At 43.5% G+C, this 19,299-nt stretch overlaps 1 protein-coding gene across 3 annotated transcripts in view; it reads right to left on the minus strand.

Moving 5' to 3' along the window:
• The window catches only part of LOC143354740 (protein Wnt-7b), a 104,230-nt gene that overhangs the window by 31,428 nt on the left and 53,503 nt on the right, over positions 1-19,299 (minus strand). For all 3 annotated transcript variants that reach the window (XM_076789017.1, XM_076789016.1, XM_076789015.1), the window contains exon 2: positions 8,399-8,619. In XM_076789017.1, coding sequence (XP_076645132.1) covers positions 8,399-8,619 — 221 coding nt within the window. The remainder of the gene's footprint in view (positions 1-8,398; positions 8,620-19,299) is intronic.

A 19,299-nucleotide genomic window follows, 5' to 3' on the forward strand; every position in this document is an offset into this window, starting at 1 on the left:
GTCCCAAGGGCTAACGCAAACATCGATTAGCTAAATATTAAATATTAACCAGTTAACCCTTTGCACTCGAGTGGTGACTCTGAAATACCACTAGAAATTGTTGTGGCATTATTTCAAAGAAATTACAGAAAATATTACAGAATATTTGTTACATTACAAAATTTGTATTTAATGGATTACTAAACATTTAAATATTATATGTAGAAATCGGATCTGTTTCGTATGAATAAAACGAAAATATTGTAAGACGGAAGAAAAATTTAGTTTCAGATTTAAAATAGCGCCGAGTGCAAACGGTTAACTGCGGAGTTTGATTTGAAAAATCCCTCACGAAGCGCGGAATTACAATCAAGCAATGACGAGTATACACGTCGAACGCAGTTAACTGGTTAAGTTAATTAATACTGAAGCTAAATATTATTCAGCTTTTTGAAATTTATACAGTAACTTTCAATTATATCAATTTTCTTAGTTATAAATGACATTCGCGTGTCAGATATTAACACTTTGACTGCCAAACTAGAAACCTCAAAAATTCCATGAAATCAAAGCAAGTTATTTGATGGAATAAAAATTGAAAAAATTAAATGTATGATATTGAGTAGTCCTCCAACTTTCTTGCATTTTACAAACCCTAATCAAATTTGGTACAATGAATACATTGACGTAAACATTTATTTTAAAACATGGACAAATAATTCCGTCACCCACATATGAGTGACATGGCACTCAACGTGTTAACCAATCAGGTTACACAACAATTTCGGATGTCTACAATAATTTTAAAAAATTTCTCTCCCGGTTTCTGTACTCGTCGACCACTGTGCGTCGATCCCCGTACGCGTCGTCGAATAACTGGACTGGCCCACACTCGGCGCTGTTCCGTCGTGGAACACCTACCTAAATACGTCTCTACCTGTGTCAGAGGCGCGTTCGCCTCGTCTCTCATTAGGGCATGTACACCGGGCCCGATATTGTGTGTTGAAACCGGCGGAATAGCGCGGCCGGGAAGGTTTACACGGTGATTCGGGCTTGATTTACCACGGTGGCCGAGCAACGACACGGTCACGATCCGGTTACGATTGCCTTCGAATGGGATCGCCGAGAGTCAGCCAAGCCAGCCTTCCATCGCGCTGCGTGGCATCGGGGCCCGTTCGAACTGCATCCCGATGATATTTGAATGGGACTCGAAACTGAATCGTGAGGGAGATTCCGCGGGAGAGGATTGCCGGCGTAAATCAAGCTTCGGGTGCCGTCTTTGAGAGACGCAGACGTTAACCGCGACGACTTCATGACGATCGCCCGTGCGACTTCGTGATAGGTTTCTATGCCCGGCGAATCGGCCACTCGGATCGAGCCTTAACCTACCCGCGAGATTTATGAGCCTCGTTTCGTGCCGGGCTTAACATTTATCGCCACTTCTCTTAGTTACCCGTCGGTGTGTACTCGTCCGGACAACACGGGAAAAAAGTTTCTTTGATCGCGGTAGAACCTCGATCGTTGCACGAAACCGGACCGGAAAAGAACGTGCGAAAATCGAGGTTGCGCGATGTAAGAGGCGACCAACGATCTGTCGTGCCACTTTCCCACTCCGTATTTCCTCCGCGTAGCCAACACAATCCCCACCACTAGTCCCGGAATTTGTAACTAGTGGTGGGGGTTGCCAGCATGCAACGAACGAGGATTTCGTGCGGTGAACGAGGCTTTACTGTACTCCTAGCGGAGATGAATCGACCGAACGATCTTCACGATTCCGTGGCAGCCATCACTGATTTCAAATATTTCCTTATTCTCATTTTGAATATTTTCGAACATACAAATGGCTGATCATTTTATTTGGCTGTTGACACGTGTGCATTGAATTGCATTTCTGTCTTAACCCTTAGCGCTCGAATGGTGACTGTAAGGCACCATTAAAAATTGCTGTATCATTATTCAAAATATTTTTTAGATTATTAAATTTGTTAGTATTTAATAAATTACTAAACATTTCGGTATTGTACGAGTAAGCTGCACCATTTTCGTATGTGTAAGATGAAAAAAAATATATATAGAAGGGCAATATTCTAGGTCGGATGAAATGTTTCGTTTTGGAGTTAAAATAGCTTCGAGTGCAAAGGGTTAAAATAATATTTCAGGATTAAAAGCAGAGGACTAAATCTTCAAACTGTGTATGAAATCTATGAAATTTTCGAACGCGGTGGACCGTTCTATTGAATCTTGCAACCGCATGAAATTCTCCTAAAATTTCGAACTGCACACAACTTTATTGAATGATAAAACTGCATGCAATTCTGTTAAACCGGCTGAATTTATTATACTTAGTGTTTAATAATTTTTCAATTCGAGACGATCCAAGCTGTCCCGGTATCGAGTTAGCGGCGCTTAAGTAATCAAAAGCACGGCGGCCCACTCGCCGATTCGCGGTGAATACATTTTCATAAATTAGGATTCTTCACGCGAGCCGGGCGCCGATTTCGTGGATCGTCGTGGGCGGAAGGTCCCCTAATCGTCGAAACAAAACGACATAATTAAGAGATCCATTACCGGGGCCACTCTCTCCGTTCACGGAATATTATCTATTATTAATTCAATCGGCGGGGGCCGTACTCTTAATTACGGATCGGCCATATCTCTCTCTCTCTCTCTCTCTCTGTCTTTTTCTCTCTTGGTCGATCTCGACGGGTTTTTAGAAGATAGATGAGCTCCGAGAGTATCTCTTACCGGGATTCAGGCAGAATGGTTCGTCCCATCCCCAACTGTGGGAAGGGTCGCACAAAAAGAACTCTGCTCTCTCTCTTCTCTGTCTCTCAAGAATTCTCTTGGTCAGCTCGAGCTCTAATGATGCATCGTTATTTTTATATTCCGCTCATATTTCTTTTTATTCCCGTTCGTTTTGACTGCCTGCCTACTTACGTGCCCACAGCGTATTTGGAAGTCGATTCCGCAGGATTTATCGACCCTGACGACTCTCTCTCTCTCTCTCTCTCTCTCTGGGGAGACGGATACTTGTTAGATTTGTCGTTAGCATTAAATATTCTAAGAAAAGCAGACGCAAAAGAAAAGAAACTGTTAGAGCGCTGACGAAGTCTCTAACTCGATATGATCTCTGTCAGATACCTCAGGGACCCGGAGCAACGAAGAAACTATAAAAATTGCTGTGCGAATTCTACTGAGATGAAACTGCAAACACATAGGTAACATTAGACTCGCAGGGTTGACGTTTCTAGTTTATCTTTCATAAGGCAGTGATGTTCATAAGACTGTAAACGTGTGTCTTTCATGTCTGATGAATGTTTTAGTGAGTAAAGGTCTTTTAAAAAATCTGAAAAAATTCAAACATCTTACATTAATATTACCATAATTTCGACATGTAATTGTACAAACTGTTCGTGATCACTTGGACACGAATAACCCCCTTTTAGAGTTTAAGGGTTGAGATTCATCTTGCTGTTTTCGGTATAGCAGAACCAATGTTCTTTCCCCATTTTTCAGTCGGGACTGTCCCTCCTGTCGCTTGTACGATCAAGTTGCTATCTCAAGAGGCAAAAGTGGTGCACTTTTAATACCATTTGAGCAAAGATCGTGTTCCGCGTCGATCAGAGCGAAATCCCTCTTAAATTCGAGGCAGCCCGCGGACCCACGAGCGACCTTTATTCGCAAGCGAAGCGAGGGCAGCGACGATAACTCTCGATCGGCCAGAAAAACACCGATCCCGCGAAGAGGAGCGTTAAATCGTTATCAGCCGATAAGAATCGGAGCACGGACGTGGATGCACTTGTTCCTCGGTGCGATCGGGGACTGGCTGAAAATCGCGGTATACACCGAGCCCGAGTTTATCCCGACGATAATATCGGGATTATCGGCCAATAAATCCGCGTACATACGGTCCGTGGCGGTGCTAATTTTATTTCACGCGTGACAAAGTAATCCGGACCGCACAGCGGAATGGCGGAAAAATAAAGAAAAAACAAAAGAGCACCAGGGAAGAGCGAGAAACGGCCTGGAGGGCGACGAGGTGGAGCAAAGAGAGAAAGGGACGTTCTCTTGTCCGAAGGAACGTGTCCTCTCCCCTCGGATAACGTCAAACGAGGACGTAGCCGACTTAATGCGGCTCCTTATCAATTTCTGCTGAACCCAATGTGGAAACCATTCCTCCGCCTTCCTGCCCTTTCGAATGCCCGAACGATCCTCCTCTCCGCCTCCTCCGTTTCTTTTTATTCTAGACCCTGCAGACGGGATTGAAGCGGACCCAAAATATTTAGATGTGTAAATTAATGCCTTCAGATTCTCCCGTTCCTAACAGCTGGTTTGCAGTCCGAACATTTTTTCGTTCCGATTCTGTTTTAGTCACATGGCGTTTCTGCTTCTTTAAAAAAATCTGGCAAAATGCACATAGTACCTTTAAACACCTTAAATTGAGATTACAATGATTTTCACAAGTAATTTGTTCGAGTATATTATATTGGAAATAATATGAACCAAACTACGCGAATGGTATAAATCCTTCGAAATCGCTCGGACAGAAATGACCTCCTTTCGTAGTTTCAAAATTAGGGTTTAATAAAATTGTGGAGAGTTTGAAAATTGAAAAGGCATTAAAAGAAAGAAGCAACGCATAATCTGCATAACCCGTAATCTGGGTTTTAAAGCATAGTCGGTAGAATATCTCGCGACTATGCATTGTCTACGGGAGACACGAACGCTGGCATAGGTTCCGTTCGGTTCAAGCTTGCCCCGTGTGTTTGGCGAAACGTGTTAATCGCGCGTTTAATTCGAGAGCACGCACTCCTACGTGTACGGATTATATCGAGTACATAATGTGAGCGTTTTAAGAGCCGGGAAATATCTGAAGCGTATATTGCCGCACTTAGCTTCAACATGTTGAGCGGCCCCGTTAATTTCACTAATTAAGTTAGCAACCGGGCGCCCCACCCCACCGCACCGGCGTTATTTATCTTTTTTCCTGCGCATTAATTTCTGGCCTTCTTATTTCTCGCGCGACTTCCTCCCTGCGAGCCAGCTATTTTCGTTTTGCCTCGTTTATCGGCAAGCCTTTAAACGTTCGCCTCCTTCCCCGCCGACGTTCTGCTTCTCCGTCGACTTCGCTCTCGCTCCACCTCTCTCCGCGCTCGTCTCTCTTCCGGTCTTTTATTTTTGAAAATCCTGACACAACGGCCCCCGTTTGTATCTTATCGAGGCTTCCTCGATTTTACGAGATACCGGCGTCGCGGGCTTTAATAAACGCTCGCCAACCGATGTCATTGTACAGAGCGGAATTCATAAATAATTCGACGAACGCGAACGAGAGCCTCCCCTTGCTCTCACCAGCGTTCGAGGATTCGTTTTAACCCTGAGCATGCACCATTTCGACCCGGAGCTATAAGTATTTATTATTTATAAGTTTTTCTGCGTTAGAAATCTCTGTATTTCTTTAATACTGTTTCCCTGCACTAACCATTTTCGTGCACATTTCGTGACCCGTAGCGGTGGGGATAAGCTCGAGCGACCGTCAATATGTACAATTTTATTCCGATATAAGACGACGCTTACTACTTCGAAATAAGAAAATCACCTCTTCTTCTTCGTCCGATATACGACGAAAGCCGGTCCCGAGCCACCGTCTTATATCGAAGGAAGAGTGTAGTGAAATATCGGGCGTGGGTCAGAAATGACTCCGGCATAGGTCTAGAGCTCGCAAGAGTCCGAGGGTTGATTTTATTCGAAAGTAATACATCGATGCTTTTCGATTCTTCCCACTTTTTTACTGTTTCAAGTTGTAGCTAATTATTCTCATGCAAAATAAAAATTGTATACATTCGTCGCAAGATACTGGAGCTACATACGCGTTTGTTGCCTTTTTCGACACATTTTAATAAGCTGAAAGTAATCCAATAAAATGTTTAGATTTTTTAATTATTTTTACTGTTCTGTGTTCAATCTACTCGGTCCACGCAGTCTAACTGGACAACTAACGAATCGCGTACGATTTTTAACAAAATTCAGAAGCCGTTTCCGATCAACCCCATAATTGCAACAAGCGTTCCCAACGTCACATTTATCCCGTCGAATTTCGAGTTATACCTTCCGTTACAGTTTCCGTTGCAAAGCCATAATTGCAGTGTATGCAGTCCACACGGAGCACTTTTTCTCCCCATTGTGCGCAACCCATTTTCTCCCGGCAACGAATGAACAGAATTTAATCCGGCGATATTTAATAAAGATCCGGAACCGACAAGGCCGCAACGGTTATTCAAAAGCCATGATAAAAATGACCTCCATCACGCAATCTTTCGGAAAGAGCAGGATCGTTTCGCCCCGCGATCATGCTTCGGTGTTTCGCGTTCCGGGTCGCACGCCATGCAAACAAACCGCCGGCGATTCTTTTGCGCATTGTAAATCACCAACGGCTCGGATTCTGCATTCTCGATTTTTCCCACGTTGAAGTTTAATCCCCCTGTGTTAATCATGAGAAATCGCGGTGCGTGCCTCCTACCCGTTTCCCATAACGCGTTTCCCTCCTCTTTCCTCGGCCGTAGTGACCGCGCTTATGGTTTTTAATGCCGAGATGACAAATACGCCGTATTTAGCGATATTTATGCGAGCGGATCACGTCAGCTTCCGCTGACTGGACTCCGCGGATTATCTTGTCCACGAGAATTATTGCTTTCGCCGTTTGTCGCTACGTAACCTGCCGTAACCGTTCTCTCGCGTAATATTAAGTTACTTCCAAAGCTTGAAAATTAAGAGGAGAAGAGAAGGGGGCAGGGAGGACGAAGAACAAAAAAACAACAGAAACCTTGCACTTTGTCCGAATAAAATATGATTCCCCTTTCTCGGCAGCATGAGCTTTCGTATCGTTCCTTCGACTTTGCTCGGGGATAAAGAACAGTTTAACCCTTTCCTGGCGAACGAACTGTGTGAACGTGTTTGGAGCTTTAACGTCGAGAACTCTCTTTCGAGAATTTTTATTCCGAGCGTGCAAATTGTTCAGGGATTAAATGTTGTCGAGAACACCTCTTCTAAGTATTAGTTATCATTTCTCCATATTTCCATGTTACAAAAATATCTGCAAGATGATCTTCAAGAACGATCTTCATTGCACAAGTTACTTCTAAAACAGCATAATATCCGCTGATTAGCATTAAAAATGACCAAGTCCCCGAGTCGTTATACCGCTTTCCCTTACCGTATCAAAAATTATAAATACCACATTTTCCAACTCTTACACAAGAATTGTAATTAATTGTCGCGTAGCTTTTCCCGAAAGATTTGAAGTCAATTAACGTCCTGCTCCGACAAACTCTTGCTTGTAACTCTTGCGCACCGAATGGAATGTAAGATGGGCACAGTGCTGCCAATTAAGAGACACCAAACAACAGGTCACTCTCCATCCAACAATCTCGTCGCCATAACTCTGAACTGCCAGTCCCTCCCCCCCCCCCTGGGAATTGTCCCTCAGCGTTCCGTCACCCTTATCTCGCATACGCCGCGCGTAAAAAAGCAACAATGGGCCCGTCGAGATGATAAAAACACGAACGACGAAATCACGTTAAAGCTCCAAATTAGGGAATGGCCGGGAAGGTAATGGGATTCCGGGAGATGGCCGGGTTCCCCGAAGTAGGCGTTTTTTCGCCGGAATCGCGGACATTTTTACGAGGATTAGAGGACAGAGGATACGCACGGTGGCGCGGTAGCGGTTTTTATCTTGGTGGAAATCGACGGGCCGGCTACGTGGTAGCCGCTTCCTACACCCACAAGCGTGCACACGCGTGTACACGTTAGAGAAGCGGGTCCGGTTTCTCGTGTTACCGTTTCGTGATGCTGCCGGCTGCCCGCCAGCCGCATAATACGCGTATAACTTATGCTTGGCCCGCAGAAGGGACGCGTCGCAACCTTGTGTGGGTGCTGTCTCTTACGAAGCTGACATCGAAAATCAACCACCCCCCCCCCAATCTCAACAAATTTCAGTTCCACGATTCAAAGATTTTGGAGACCAAGGCCGAATGTTAATAACGACCTTGACAAAATATCTCCCCAATCGTTTCCCATAATCACCGCCATCGGTTTCCCTCTCGGTTCCCACTAACCCACAAGGTTGTTCTACTCGGATCCTCGATTTACCCGAGCAAATCCTCAGCCCTAATTTATACAGGATACCTTATGCATATCCAGCGTTTACACGCGACATCGTTCAGCGTGCACCGTCGCGCGCTCGAAATACCGGAGCGGTTTGAATCCATTACCGCGTACACGCCGCGCCGGCTAGCCTTTTACAGACGCAGAACGCTCCGCTCTGGTTCGCCCCGGTAGTATATGTACGTATACGAGGCACTGTTAAACGCCGGGAGCATAATAAATAGCGGGGCCAGGCCCCGGGTGACAGGACAATCCTTACCTACTACGACCACGTGGCCGAAGACCTGATCGTTCGCCACGTGGGAACAGTTCCACCGATGATGCCTGAACTGATGTCGACACTCGCGGAGACCAAGCTCCGCGCCCTCGCCCACCGCGGGCATCGCGTGTGGCGCTTTTCTGCACTGCTCGCGCTGACTTTTTGCAAGGCCCGGGATACGGCCGCAGACTGCAGCGCCGACCACCACCGCTCCGACCACCCTGCAACAGAAAGAAAATTTTCCAATTAGAACAGAACTCTCGAGGCATTCGAGGCTGATCAACCCTGGACTTGTGTACGAGTCACACATGCACACAGTGCAGACATGTTAGAAACTAGGAGTTTCTGGTCCCATGGTTCTGGGGTAAGTGCCGTGGGGTTCATCACAAACCTCTTACCAAAAGGCATAGCTTTCCCCACTCCGTGGCCAGGTCCTTCAGGACAAAGAGTCCCTTGTCTTTGGCAATACGAAGTCGGGTCGCTTGCCTTTTCTAAAGATTCTCACCGTCAATAAACAGTCAATGCTTAGACAATCGATAGCTGCGAGACCCAAATCGGTCATCAGCTATCGCGTCGCCTATCATATCACCTGCCATAAATCTGTCAAGGAATAAACATCCCTTCGACCATCCCACCAAAACCTCTCGTTAAAAATGCGTTGACGCTAACAGACATTACGCTATAGGTAGAAGCAGACAGTAACAGCCAGACAACGTGCGAACCATAAACTGTCTCGAGTTTCCACCGTAATTTCAATCCCTGAATTACTGTATGGAGAACTTGAATGAAAATAGAGAAGGTAACATTGTAAGTAGAAACGGACTGTAATGGCCAGACACGAAGTTACGAAGATTGCCTTGAAAAATTTCCAACGTGATTTCATCTCTGAAATTACTGATTGTAGAATTTGTCAAACGAAAAGAAGTGATCTAACATTTTAAGTAGAAACAGACAGGAATAATCAGACACTCTGCATCGAGAATTACCTTGCGAAACTTCCTAATTGAAGGATTTGATGGAAAATAGGCGGGAATACATTCTAAGTGGAAACAGACAGCAATAGCCAAACAATGTGTTTTCAAAATTGACTTGAAGAATTTCCTACATTAACTAATTCTAAGACAATTTCCAAACGGAATCAGAAAGTTATACTCATACTAGTAAACAGGTGAATGTTGGGTCGGAAGGAGAATCCGTAGTGTTTTTAAATTAAAATTCAAAGATAAAATCAAGATATAATAATATACATATATAATACACCTATGAATATAAATATATCTTTGAATTTTAATTTGAAAACGCTACGAACGCAATATTTATCTACTTAGTCGTATGAATATTTATCTCCGATAATTAGCTTCGTTTGAAAAATTCTTTATTTGCATCTGGCGTCTATATTCGAAATTTTCAATCCCCGAATAATTAATCACGCTTTCCATGCGCGCCTTCAAATAGAAGATATGTAGGCACGAAATTAATTCCGGTATAACGAAGTTTTTTCGACGAAACTCGATATATCACGATAGCCCGGATATTTATCCCCTTATCCGTTCGGTCCGAAAACGTTAAATCAATTTCGTATAAATTACCCCGACCGCCGCCGTGGATTTCGAATGGAATCGCGCTAACGGGATATCGTTTAGCGTTCCGGCCAGCATTGAGAGATCCAGAAACGAACGACCGGTAGTGGGCCCACCTGATCGTACGACGAATTAAATCTCGATAAATTCGAACGTGTGAAAGTACGAAACGAGCGTGTCGACGAGAGGAGTCAGCGCGGCCGGCTCGTTCATTAGCATTTTAAGTCGCCCCGTTTCGTTGTCGTCGTATTAATTCGATTTCGTCGGTACGTTATACTTCGCCGTGTACGCGACGCTGTTCGCGGTAACAAATTCACGAGATCTCTCGATCCTCTTCCTCCTCGCGGGATCCTCGAGATCCCCTTTCCATCTTGTCCTCGCGGTGACGTTTTGTTGCGGACAAGCCGCAGAAACTTGCAGATTCCGCCGGCATTCTTCGGCAATTACTGTCCGGCATGATTCATCGTGTTGCCCGAAGAAGACTTCTTGAAAAATGTGAAAGCCCGCGGTTTTTCATGCAACGATTCGATGGCACGCCAGCACTCTACGCTTTCGCGGCCGATGATATACAGCGCCGCGGCAAAAGTTCTTCAGGGTCGCCGCTGATGCAATTTTTTTGATGGGGAAACGGTTTTGCTGCGGCTGGAATTTATTTATACTGCGCGCGATTTTGTTCTAGAGGAGCTTCAAGCTAAGGGCAATTCTAAATTCTGTCATTTACTTCGTCTTATTGATGGGGCAGCCACAATGCAACTATTATCGTCTCTGATGCAATTTCTTTGATGAAGGAACGCTTTCCTTTGACTATATTTTATTTATACAAGGTTTACGCAAGGCGCGACCCTATTTTCTGTTAATCAATTTATGTTATTAGCGGTGAAGATAGAACTATTATCGCTTCTGATGTTATTCTAATTGATGGTAAAGATACAAGGATTATTTAATTATTAGGTGAAATCCAATACTCGAGCGACTTTCATACAATTTTTTCTGGTTTATTTATACTTGAATTATGAGGGTCAAACAGGAAATGATTTTCTCAAGTCGCGATCGATCCTCAAGTAAACCGATAATTTAGATGAGCTTGTATCGGTATCGCTATTGATTTTCCTGTGGTTATGGCAACAAAATAAGAAACAACGAATAACATTTCTTGGTCTGGAAGGTACACTCGTCACTGTATCGGCTGCTTCTTGACGTTCTTTCCGGTTTTCCCAGATGTGGAGCGCGCAAGTTCAAATTTTAGTGGGACAGGTTGAACGAGATCAATTTCGAGATTATTTCCCCGGTGTAAACCCGTTTCCTCCGGGGCCTGACAGCCGGAGTTTATGTGCGGGGTGGCCGATCCGTTCACGGATGAACTTAATCTAATCTAATTTAACCGATCGTCGGGCCCGACGTGTTTCACTTTGTATTATATAATCCGACGGTCGAACGAACGACGCTTGTCCCCGTATTAAAAGTTTTCTGGCCCATCCGTCATCCCGATCCTTATTTCGACATCTTCACGAGCAACCTGCGAGACGCGATCACGGCATACTAAAAACGATTACCTGCCGACAAGTTGAAACGTGATACTCTCAGCCTCCTACTGGTCCATTGCGTAATTTACATCCCATAAGTCAACCTCTTCTGTGGAGGTAACGGCGATTCCAGAAACCGTGGGGATACACGCACACACGGCTCCCACTTAATTCCCCCCGTCCGGCCTCCCCAAAAAATATCCCTTTCGTCGTGCTCGGCCGAACGCCGGCTTCGTGTTAACAAACGAGAACGATTAAAACCGGGATTATCGTTTTATCGATTCTCGAAATTAGTGTCCGTGGTAATCTGATTTCGCGGACATTGAAATTACAGCTGACGGCTCTGAACGCGCGTTCAAAATTTACCTGCGCGAGAATGTTAACTCGGAAGTAATGTTAAAAAAACTTGCTTAACACTAAACCTACCGTGGTCAAAATGACCAGTTTTCTATTTCACAATTATTGAAATTTTCATTGGAAATTACTGAATTGACTTCTTTGTGTAAGCACATATCATAATGAAAATCGTACAAAGTTTAAGTAGATTCAATTTTCTCCCTGCTATGAGACCGTTCACTTTTATATGTTTTGTGCTTGGTAGGTTTAGTGTTAAGTATAATTTTCTGTCTTTCTTGCACTTCTTCGCAGTTGTTAGAAAATTGCCAGAACGTTGAAAGTTCAGAAGAAACCATTGACTACGACCTCTTGCCTTTCAATTTCTTTCACAGCTACCACAATAAGAATTCTTTGTATAGTATTTCGATTTAACGGAAGCGAACAACACAAATATTTAGTAGATCCCGTTCGAAATCCTCACAAATCGGACGCGCCATAAGAAGCCAAGGGGTTAACTATCCGATAATGCTGTACCGTCGAACCTCGGACATATCACTACGTAACAACCTAATACAAATAACCCGAGCTCCCTCCGATCTGAGGAACCAGGCCATTATCATCCTCGATGCTATCACGCACGGCTAACCGGTCGGAAGAAGCCGCCGAATTTAAACAAGCCCGTGGCGGTAACTCATCGATCGGAGAAGGAGGGGCTCTCGATCTCCCGATCGCTGGATCGCTTGGCCCGCGAGGTCGTAAATAAGCCCGGGACGTTACCGGTTGTCATCCTTCTGGATCGTGGGTCCAAATAACGCGTGCAGGCATTAAACCCACCCAGGGGGTGGTTCGGCGAATGATATAGAAGCTCGGTAAGGCTAACCATCGTCGAAGGGAGGTGAAATCCAAGGAACGCGAAAATGAGAGCTGTGAGCTACGACCGATTCGCTTGAAACTTTAAACGAGTACTCAAATATTTCTTTTAAACCTTTTCGATTCAATCTGCTGCCATTTCTACAAATGATTGAATTTCCTAAAAATTCCACGCTACAGTTTTCATATAATAGCCTTCAGTTTGAAAAAGATTGTTCGTTACAGGCGTTTCAATTTTTGTCGGCAATGGCGACCATCCACCGATGTACCGATAAAAGGCCGTTTGAAAAACAGACGAATAACTCCGTAATTCTTTAACATTTTGTTGTGAAAAAAATGGGGAATAAAGTTAAAAGTTGTGTTATTACCACTGTAAAAAATCGGAATTTTTCAGTTATCGGGTACCTATAAAAAAAAAAATGCTATTTTTGTAGTCAAGGTGATCTACCCCCTTCAGGGGATGGCTCGTCGGATGATATAGAAGCTCGCCGAGGCTGAAGAGGGAGAAATCCGGGGAACAAGAAGTTGAGAGAGGGGCAATGGGGATTGGGCGGGTTGAATTTCTGAGAAGCATGAAATTGCGACGATTACGCCGCGTCCCCGGGGCGAGAGTTATTTGCATTGGAATGCATCGCGCGGCGCGGTGGCCGAAACTCACCACGTGGGACGATATACAAGGTGTCCTGATGAACGTGAGAAGCTGCCAGGACGAGGCGCCGCGTGCCGTGCGAAAACGAGCCGAGCGAAATCGGCCGGAGGGCGAATCCCCGGGCTTCGCCTCGCCCTCTTCCTCTTCGTTCGCGAAACAGGCGAACGAGGAAGACGTTGACGCGCGATACACGCCGACCGACAACAGAAACAGCCCCTCGAGTTCCGTCAGTTTCGATCCCGCACACCGGCGAAGACATAATCGCCGCCGCGCGTCCAGGTGAAGACGTTCCACGTCGGTCCTGGACGCAGAGGATGTCTTTTAGACGTCGGGTACCGTTGCCGGGATCCATGTCAGCTGGAGGACATCGTCTGCTACTCTGTCATTATGGCTCCGAGGCGATTCCGTTCGATTACCGGGGACTTTCAACCCTTTCAAGGCTGACGCGTTGTCGTTAGCGAGGAGCAATTGTTCTGTTCCAATTGTGATAGATTTCCGATAACATCAGAACCTTATTCTAATACATTAGATTGTGGATCTCCAGGCAAAATAAATATTCTCCACCTCAATCGCAACGGACACGAGGTAAGTAGAGGTGTATTTCTATTCGCAATAGTTTAAAACTGTTATAAATATTGTAACAGCATGTTCGAATTCTTAACTCTAAGTAGATTTTCTCTTTTGTATTCTGCAATACTTACTCTTGTCATCCAGGAAGTCAAGAAAGTAAGAAATTAATTTTTTAAACTGAGGACGACGAGGAATCATTAGCGTAAAAAGAATTGTTTTTTTCATTGCGTTAATTTTGAAAGAGGAAATCGCGGGGAGATCTCGAAGAATTGATGAATGTAGAAATTCTAGTTGAGATAAGCTTCTGGGAAACGATTGGATCGAAGTTTATGAAGACGCGAAAGCGCGAAATGCTGCCGGCGCGGCGTTCGTGCGCGTAGTTAATTGCACGTCCATTACGTCACTCGTTATCCTTAATTAGAGACGCTTAGCGCTATGGCTCCCTTGTGGCCTCTCTTAAACGCGCGAGTCGAGCTGGTATTAATTATTCATTTGTTTTACTTGCGGCCAAAGTAATTACAGTCTGGTTGAACGCTATTACTTCGAGCAACGTACACGCTCTCACACTTTCATGCCGAAGTCACGTCAGATGTAATATACGGGCTTCAAATTCCTACAATAAAATAGTGAGAAATGACTGGCATGAAGAAGAGAATCGTTCGACGAGCGGAGAAATGTTCACTTAATTTTTTTAACTGTTCACTACGACAATATTATTGCTACTAAAACAAAGTCTTAAACGATGTACCATTATAAATTCCAAGAGTCGAATTAACGTAACTAGTATATACATTTATCAAATCTCTGTGCGCTGTATCTATGATGTATGTCTCACAAATGCGCGATTAGAATTAAAAGGTCGTGACTTCTTCTTCTTTTTCTTCTATTTCGAATGAAAATATAAACGTTAAGTACGAGTGCGGCGAAACAATTTTTCAAAAACGTAAAAATCAAAACAAACGAGATTGTAGACTAACCTGATGCATAAAAATATCGAATACCAATCTCTCGACTCGCAGTAGTAGGACTATAAATACATGATTTCTTCGTTAAAAATTGCCGTTAAAAAATTGCAATAAGAATGCCGCGCGAAGGTAATGTAGCGAAACGAATTTCCAGAGATCGTTTTCTATGCGATTTAGTTTGCAATTTATTTCCCGAAGGGCTCTGCGAAGAAGTCGGTCCGTTGATAATCGAACTAGGATTTCACAGTATCCGGTTTCCACTCGCAGGAGCAGGATTCCTTGCTCGCAGATGCAGCCTGTGACACAGATTTTGCATCTCGCGCCGGCCGAGTTCTCTTTTCAAGAATCTCGCGGCGCGGCGCGGCGCGGCGGCACTTAGTATGCCGATCAGGCGACCGAGAGAACAACGGGCTCGTGTGCATCTACTCTCAGCGGCAATACGTACGTGGCCATTAGCGTGTAATGTATAACATTATGCCCTTCTCATACGGAGGCTAATGGCGAGCTATTTTCAACGGGCCACTTTGGCACCGTAGGCCACCGTTCCTCAAAATTGCCGTTCCCGCGATTTCTTCCGTAACCCCATCATTTTGTCAACAGTTTTTTATCTCTCAATTTGCCGGGGCTTACATAAAGTCGAAAGTTCCGAGCAACAGTCCGTAGCAATATTCACAAATTTTGTTAAAAGATCCTGAAACGATACTTCATCCATTTTTGTTTTGTACCTTGAATCAACAAAGCAAATCGAAAGGATATACGGAGATCGAAATATGTAAAATTTGTTACTGTCGATTCCAATTCTAGAAAGTTCAATACAATAATTAAATTCTTGCCGTCATAAAATCTGTACGTTATGATGTAGTAAAGGCCTGTATTAAATTTTATGTTTCCACGCTTACTAGAAGACTCGCAATTTAATAAATGTGCGACTGAGCGCCGCACATTTCTTCTTGTTTCTTCCACTTTGGAAAATCGTTCTATGAATACCTGGGAGATATAAAAATACGTACGAGCTAAGAATGCAAGGAAGTCGATGTGAGGAAACATTTGATCACAGGGAAATCGTTCCCGCGTATCGATCGCAGGAATGTAGAGCGGGGGAGAGTTGGCAAAGCGAGTAGAAAAAATTCGATAAATCAAGGAAAATTATGGGGCTGCCAGCAACGTTATTTTACATAATACCCTCCTCATGGGCTACTGTTAAAATACCTTCGCGGCACCGAATACTAAGCGCGCACAAATCAATGCGCCTTCTCGCGATCATTATTCGATTTTCCCGGTTCCGCTCGCCTACAGAGCTACTCGTGGCATTATCTATTCCATAGATACTTTATTTGGAGCGGATGAATACTCGCCATAATGTTTATTTTCCGCGTAATGTCCTCCTTGCATGTAGTGAGATACATGCGTGCTATTTTATATATTTTTGATGCTAGATCTTTTGATATTTTCGATTACTTTGTCACAGTAAGAAGGCTTTATTCGTTCATACTTTTAGCGATTTTTAACAGAACACATGTTCAAAGAAATAAAATTGAATAGGGGTAACGGGCATGGGAAAGGTAAAAAAAATAGCGTTTTTTGATTTTTTTGGCTGTGTCCCCACTTTGAAAAATCTGAAAAAATTATATGTTAACAACCACAGCGAGATGCTAGAACTGTAAAAATATAAAGTTAGTATCTCATAACTTCTACAAGAAATCTGCATTTCAAATTTTATGTATTTTTTGAAGTTCGGTTTCAAAGTTAAAAATTCGGAAGAAATTCATAGATGTGCATTCTAATAGCTAGAATATGCCCGATTTCTTCAGAATTTTCAATTGAAGAGGATAAGAGAAATTACGGAAAAACATGATTTCCTTTGTCACCCCGTTACTACCCTCATGTCGACATATAGGCTTGACAAAGTATTTTCTTTGGAAAATTTGGTTATTCCCATTCCCAGTTATAATTTCGATAATGGTAAAATAGAAACACTGAAACTGAACAAATTCTTAGACCACTGAAATGTTGGCGAGTGGTTGAAAGAATTCTTCGAGACTCTTAAAAACTGTCGAACTTGTAAATATCCAATAATATTTTCGGTATTTACAAAATTGAAAAGAAATTTTTCTTACGATTATGAACAGAGGGCTGAAAGTGTGACAAACGTTGTACAACATGCCAGCTACTAAATATCAAGCATTAACGGCCCCACGACAGTATCGCGCATCACGTCAGGGATTTACGTCGTCCGAAACGAATTTGCTCCGCGCTGATGAAGATGGCTGCCACATTATCCGAAAAAGTCTTTCGCTCTCGAACCCTCGTTCCGTCCAGACAGCCGTATAATTGAATAATAGATTCTACACGGATCAAACCTGTGTAAAATCGCTCTGACTTTATAATCTTTCCAATCTAGTTCGATTTCTTACCGGCTCGGTTCTTAATTCAATTTTAAATGGAAACTTCGCGAGGGGAACGGGTTCTACGTTGCGAATTCATTCGAATAAAGTCGGACGGGTTTAAACGGCTGCTTAAGTCGATCGATAACTCTTTGTCCGTGCCATTAGAATTGATTTCCGAGTTCCAGCGTGCTCGGCAAAAACCCGATGGAGTTGCTCGTCGTGCAGGGACTACCGTATAATTTCGTTGAAAAAATGCTCCCCTGTAGATCATTCCGATCCTCTAACGAGTACCAGTTAGCGGGCACTAGCGTCCATAGATCAACCGAACGACCAAACGAAGAAAAAGAAACGAAGAAACCGCGGTTTCCAATGGAACCGGACAAATACGCCGCGAATGCTCTTGCTTAAACAGCTAATTAAGCAACGGCCAACAAAAACAACGAATCCCCAGTGCAACTACAAATTTGTAGAAAATAGTCCGCGTCAGACTTTCCAGTACCCTGTGCCCTAAATCATCGTATAGACTGGGGATATTTCTGCAAAATAATAATGTTTTGCAGCAGATGAACGAAGTTTGCACCAAATACAAATTTCTCTGCTTCTTCAATAATCTCAATTCTTAACCTCTTTTAATCTTTCAAAAAATTGCATTAATTGCAAGATGCAGGAGCTACGTGGACATTCATTTCTTTTCTTAACAATTCTAATGAGTTGGAAATAGTACAACAGTATTTCTTATAAATGCATAAAATTTGTGGTTTAATTATTAGCATAGTTTGTTTCTAGAACTGTCTAGAATTAGAAGAGTGGATTTGATTTTTCTTATGAAATTATGCTTTCCTTTGGAAAATGGTTAACAAATATCCACAAAGTACTGCTAGAACTCCAGAGGTATTCTCGTAGAATGGTGATGTGCATGGGGCCCCTTGAATGCTTACTGGAACGGGAAACTGAACGCTATGGTGGGGATGGTCTTGTCTCAAGGGACAAAAATGCAGACCCCTGCGGTAGAAAGTTCTTCCTCGGGCGAATCGTTGGATTGCAGTAATTCTCGTAAGCATGGATAATTTTAATAAGACTGTACAGCGAATTATGTTCCACCCCAGAGCTCTTCTGTTCACACCAGCCTACCATTTACTCTATTTACGCGTTCAGCTTTGCTTTACGGGGGCCCATTGGATTCGTTCAAATAAGGGAAGCGAATTGCAATGTGTATCATACTAAGATCGACCGATGCGAGCTTTACGATCGCAAATTACAACCAGTCACAGCGAAAGCGAGCAGCTAATGGGGGTTTAACTCTCAATGTAAGTACGATGTATCTTGGCGGGGGAAAGTATTCGTTGCGCACCGTGTATCGTAAACGCTGCTCGCGCACCTTCCAGGCACGATTCTCAAGGGTTTGTCCTCTTAAGCCTCCCTTGTACATGCTGAAACATGTTGCTACGCAACCGTTCCTAAGCTGCAGGATGCGCGTTGCAGTGTGCGCCGTTCAGCATTGGCGAATCAACAGTAAATGCATAGAAATTAGAATTCCGTATTAGGTTCAGTGTAGATGGAAATTTGTTTCTCTGCATTAACCATCCTCGTGCACATTTCTTCTTAGTCTTCACTAATTCTTTGTCTTTTACAGTTTACAATTTTCCAAGCACTGAAACTTTATTTTTCACGATTTTTATCATACGTGCTGGTTAGAATATTTTTATTTACCTTCCAGGAAGGATGGCTGGCATTAAACACGATATTGCTTATTTGATCATTCGAAGAATTGAAGAGTGACAATATGTACAATTTTATTTATAAGATGACCCTTTTTATTTCGAAATAAGAAAATTCCCTCTTCCTCTTCTTCATCCGAAATAGGACGAAAGCCGGTCACGAGCCAGCGCCTTATACCGAAAGAAAACTCCAGTGAAATATCGGCGTGGGTCAGAAATGACTCCGGCACAGGCCTAGAACTCGCAGGAGTCTGAGGGTTAATAACGAAGGGTCTGAGTGTTCAACAGAGCAACATAGAAACT

The sequence above is a fragment of the Halictus rubicundus genome, chromosome 6 (assembly GCF_050948215.1).
Source record: "Halictus rubicundus isolate RS-2024b chromosome 6, iyHalRubi1_principal, whole genome shotgun sequence".
NCBI lineage: Eukaryota > Metazoa > Arthropoda > Insecta > Hymenoptera > Halictidae > Halictus > Halictus rubicundus.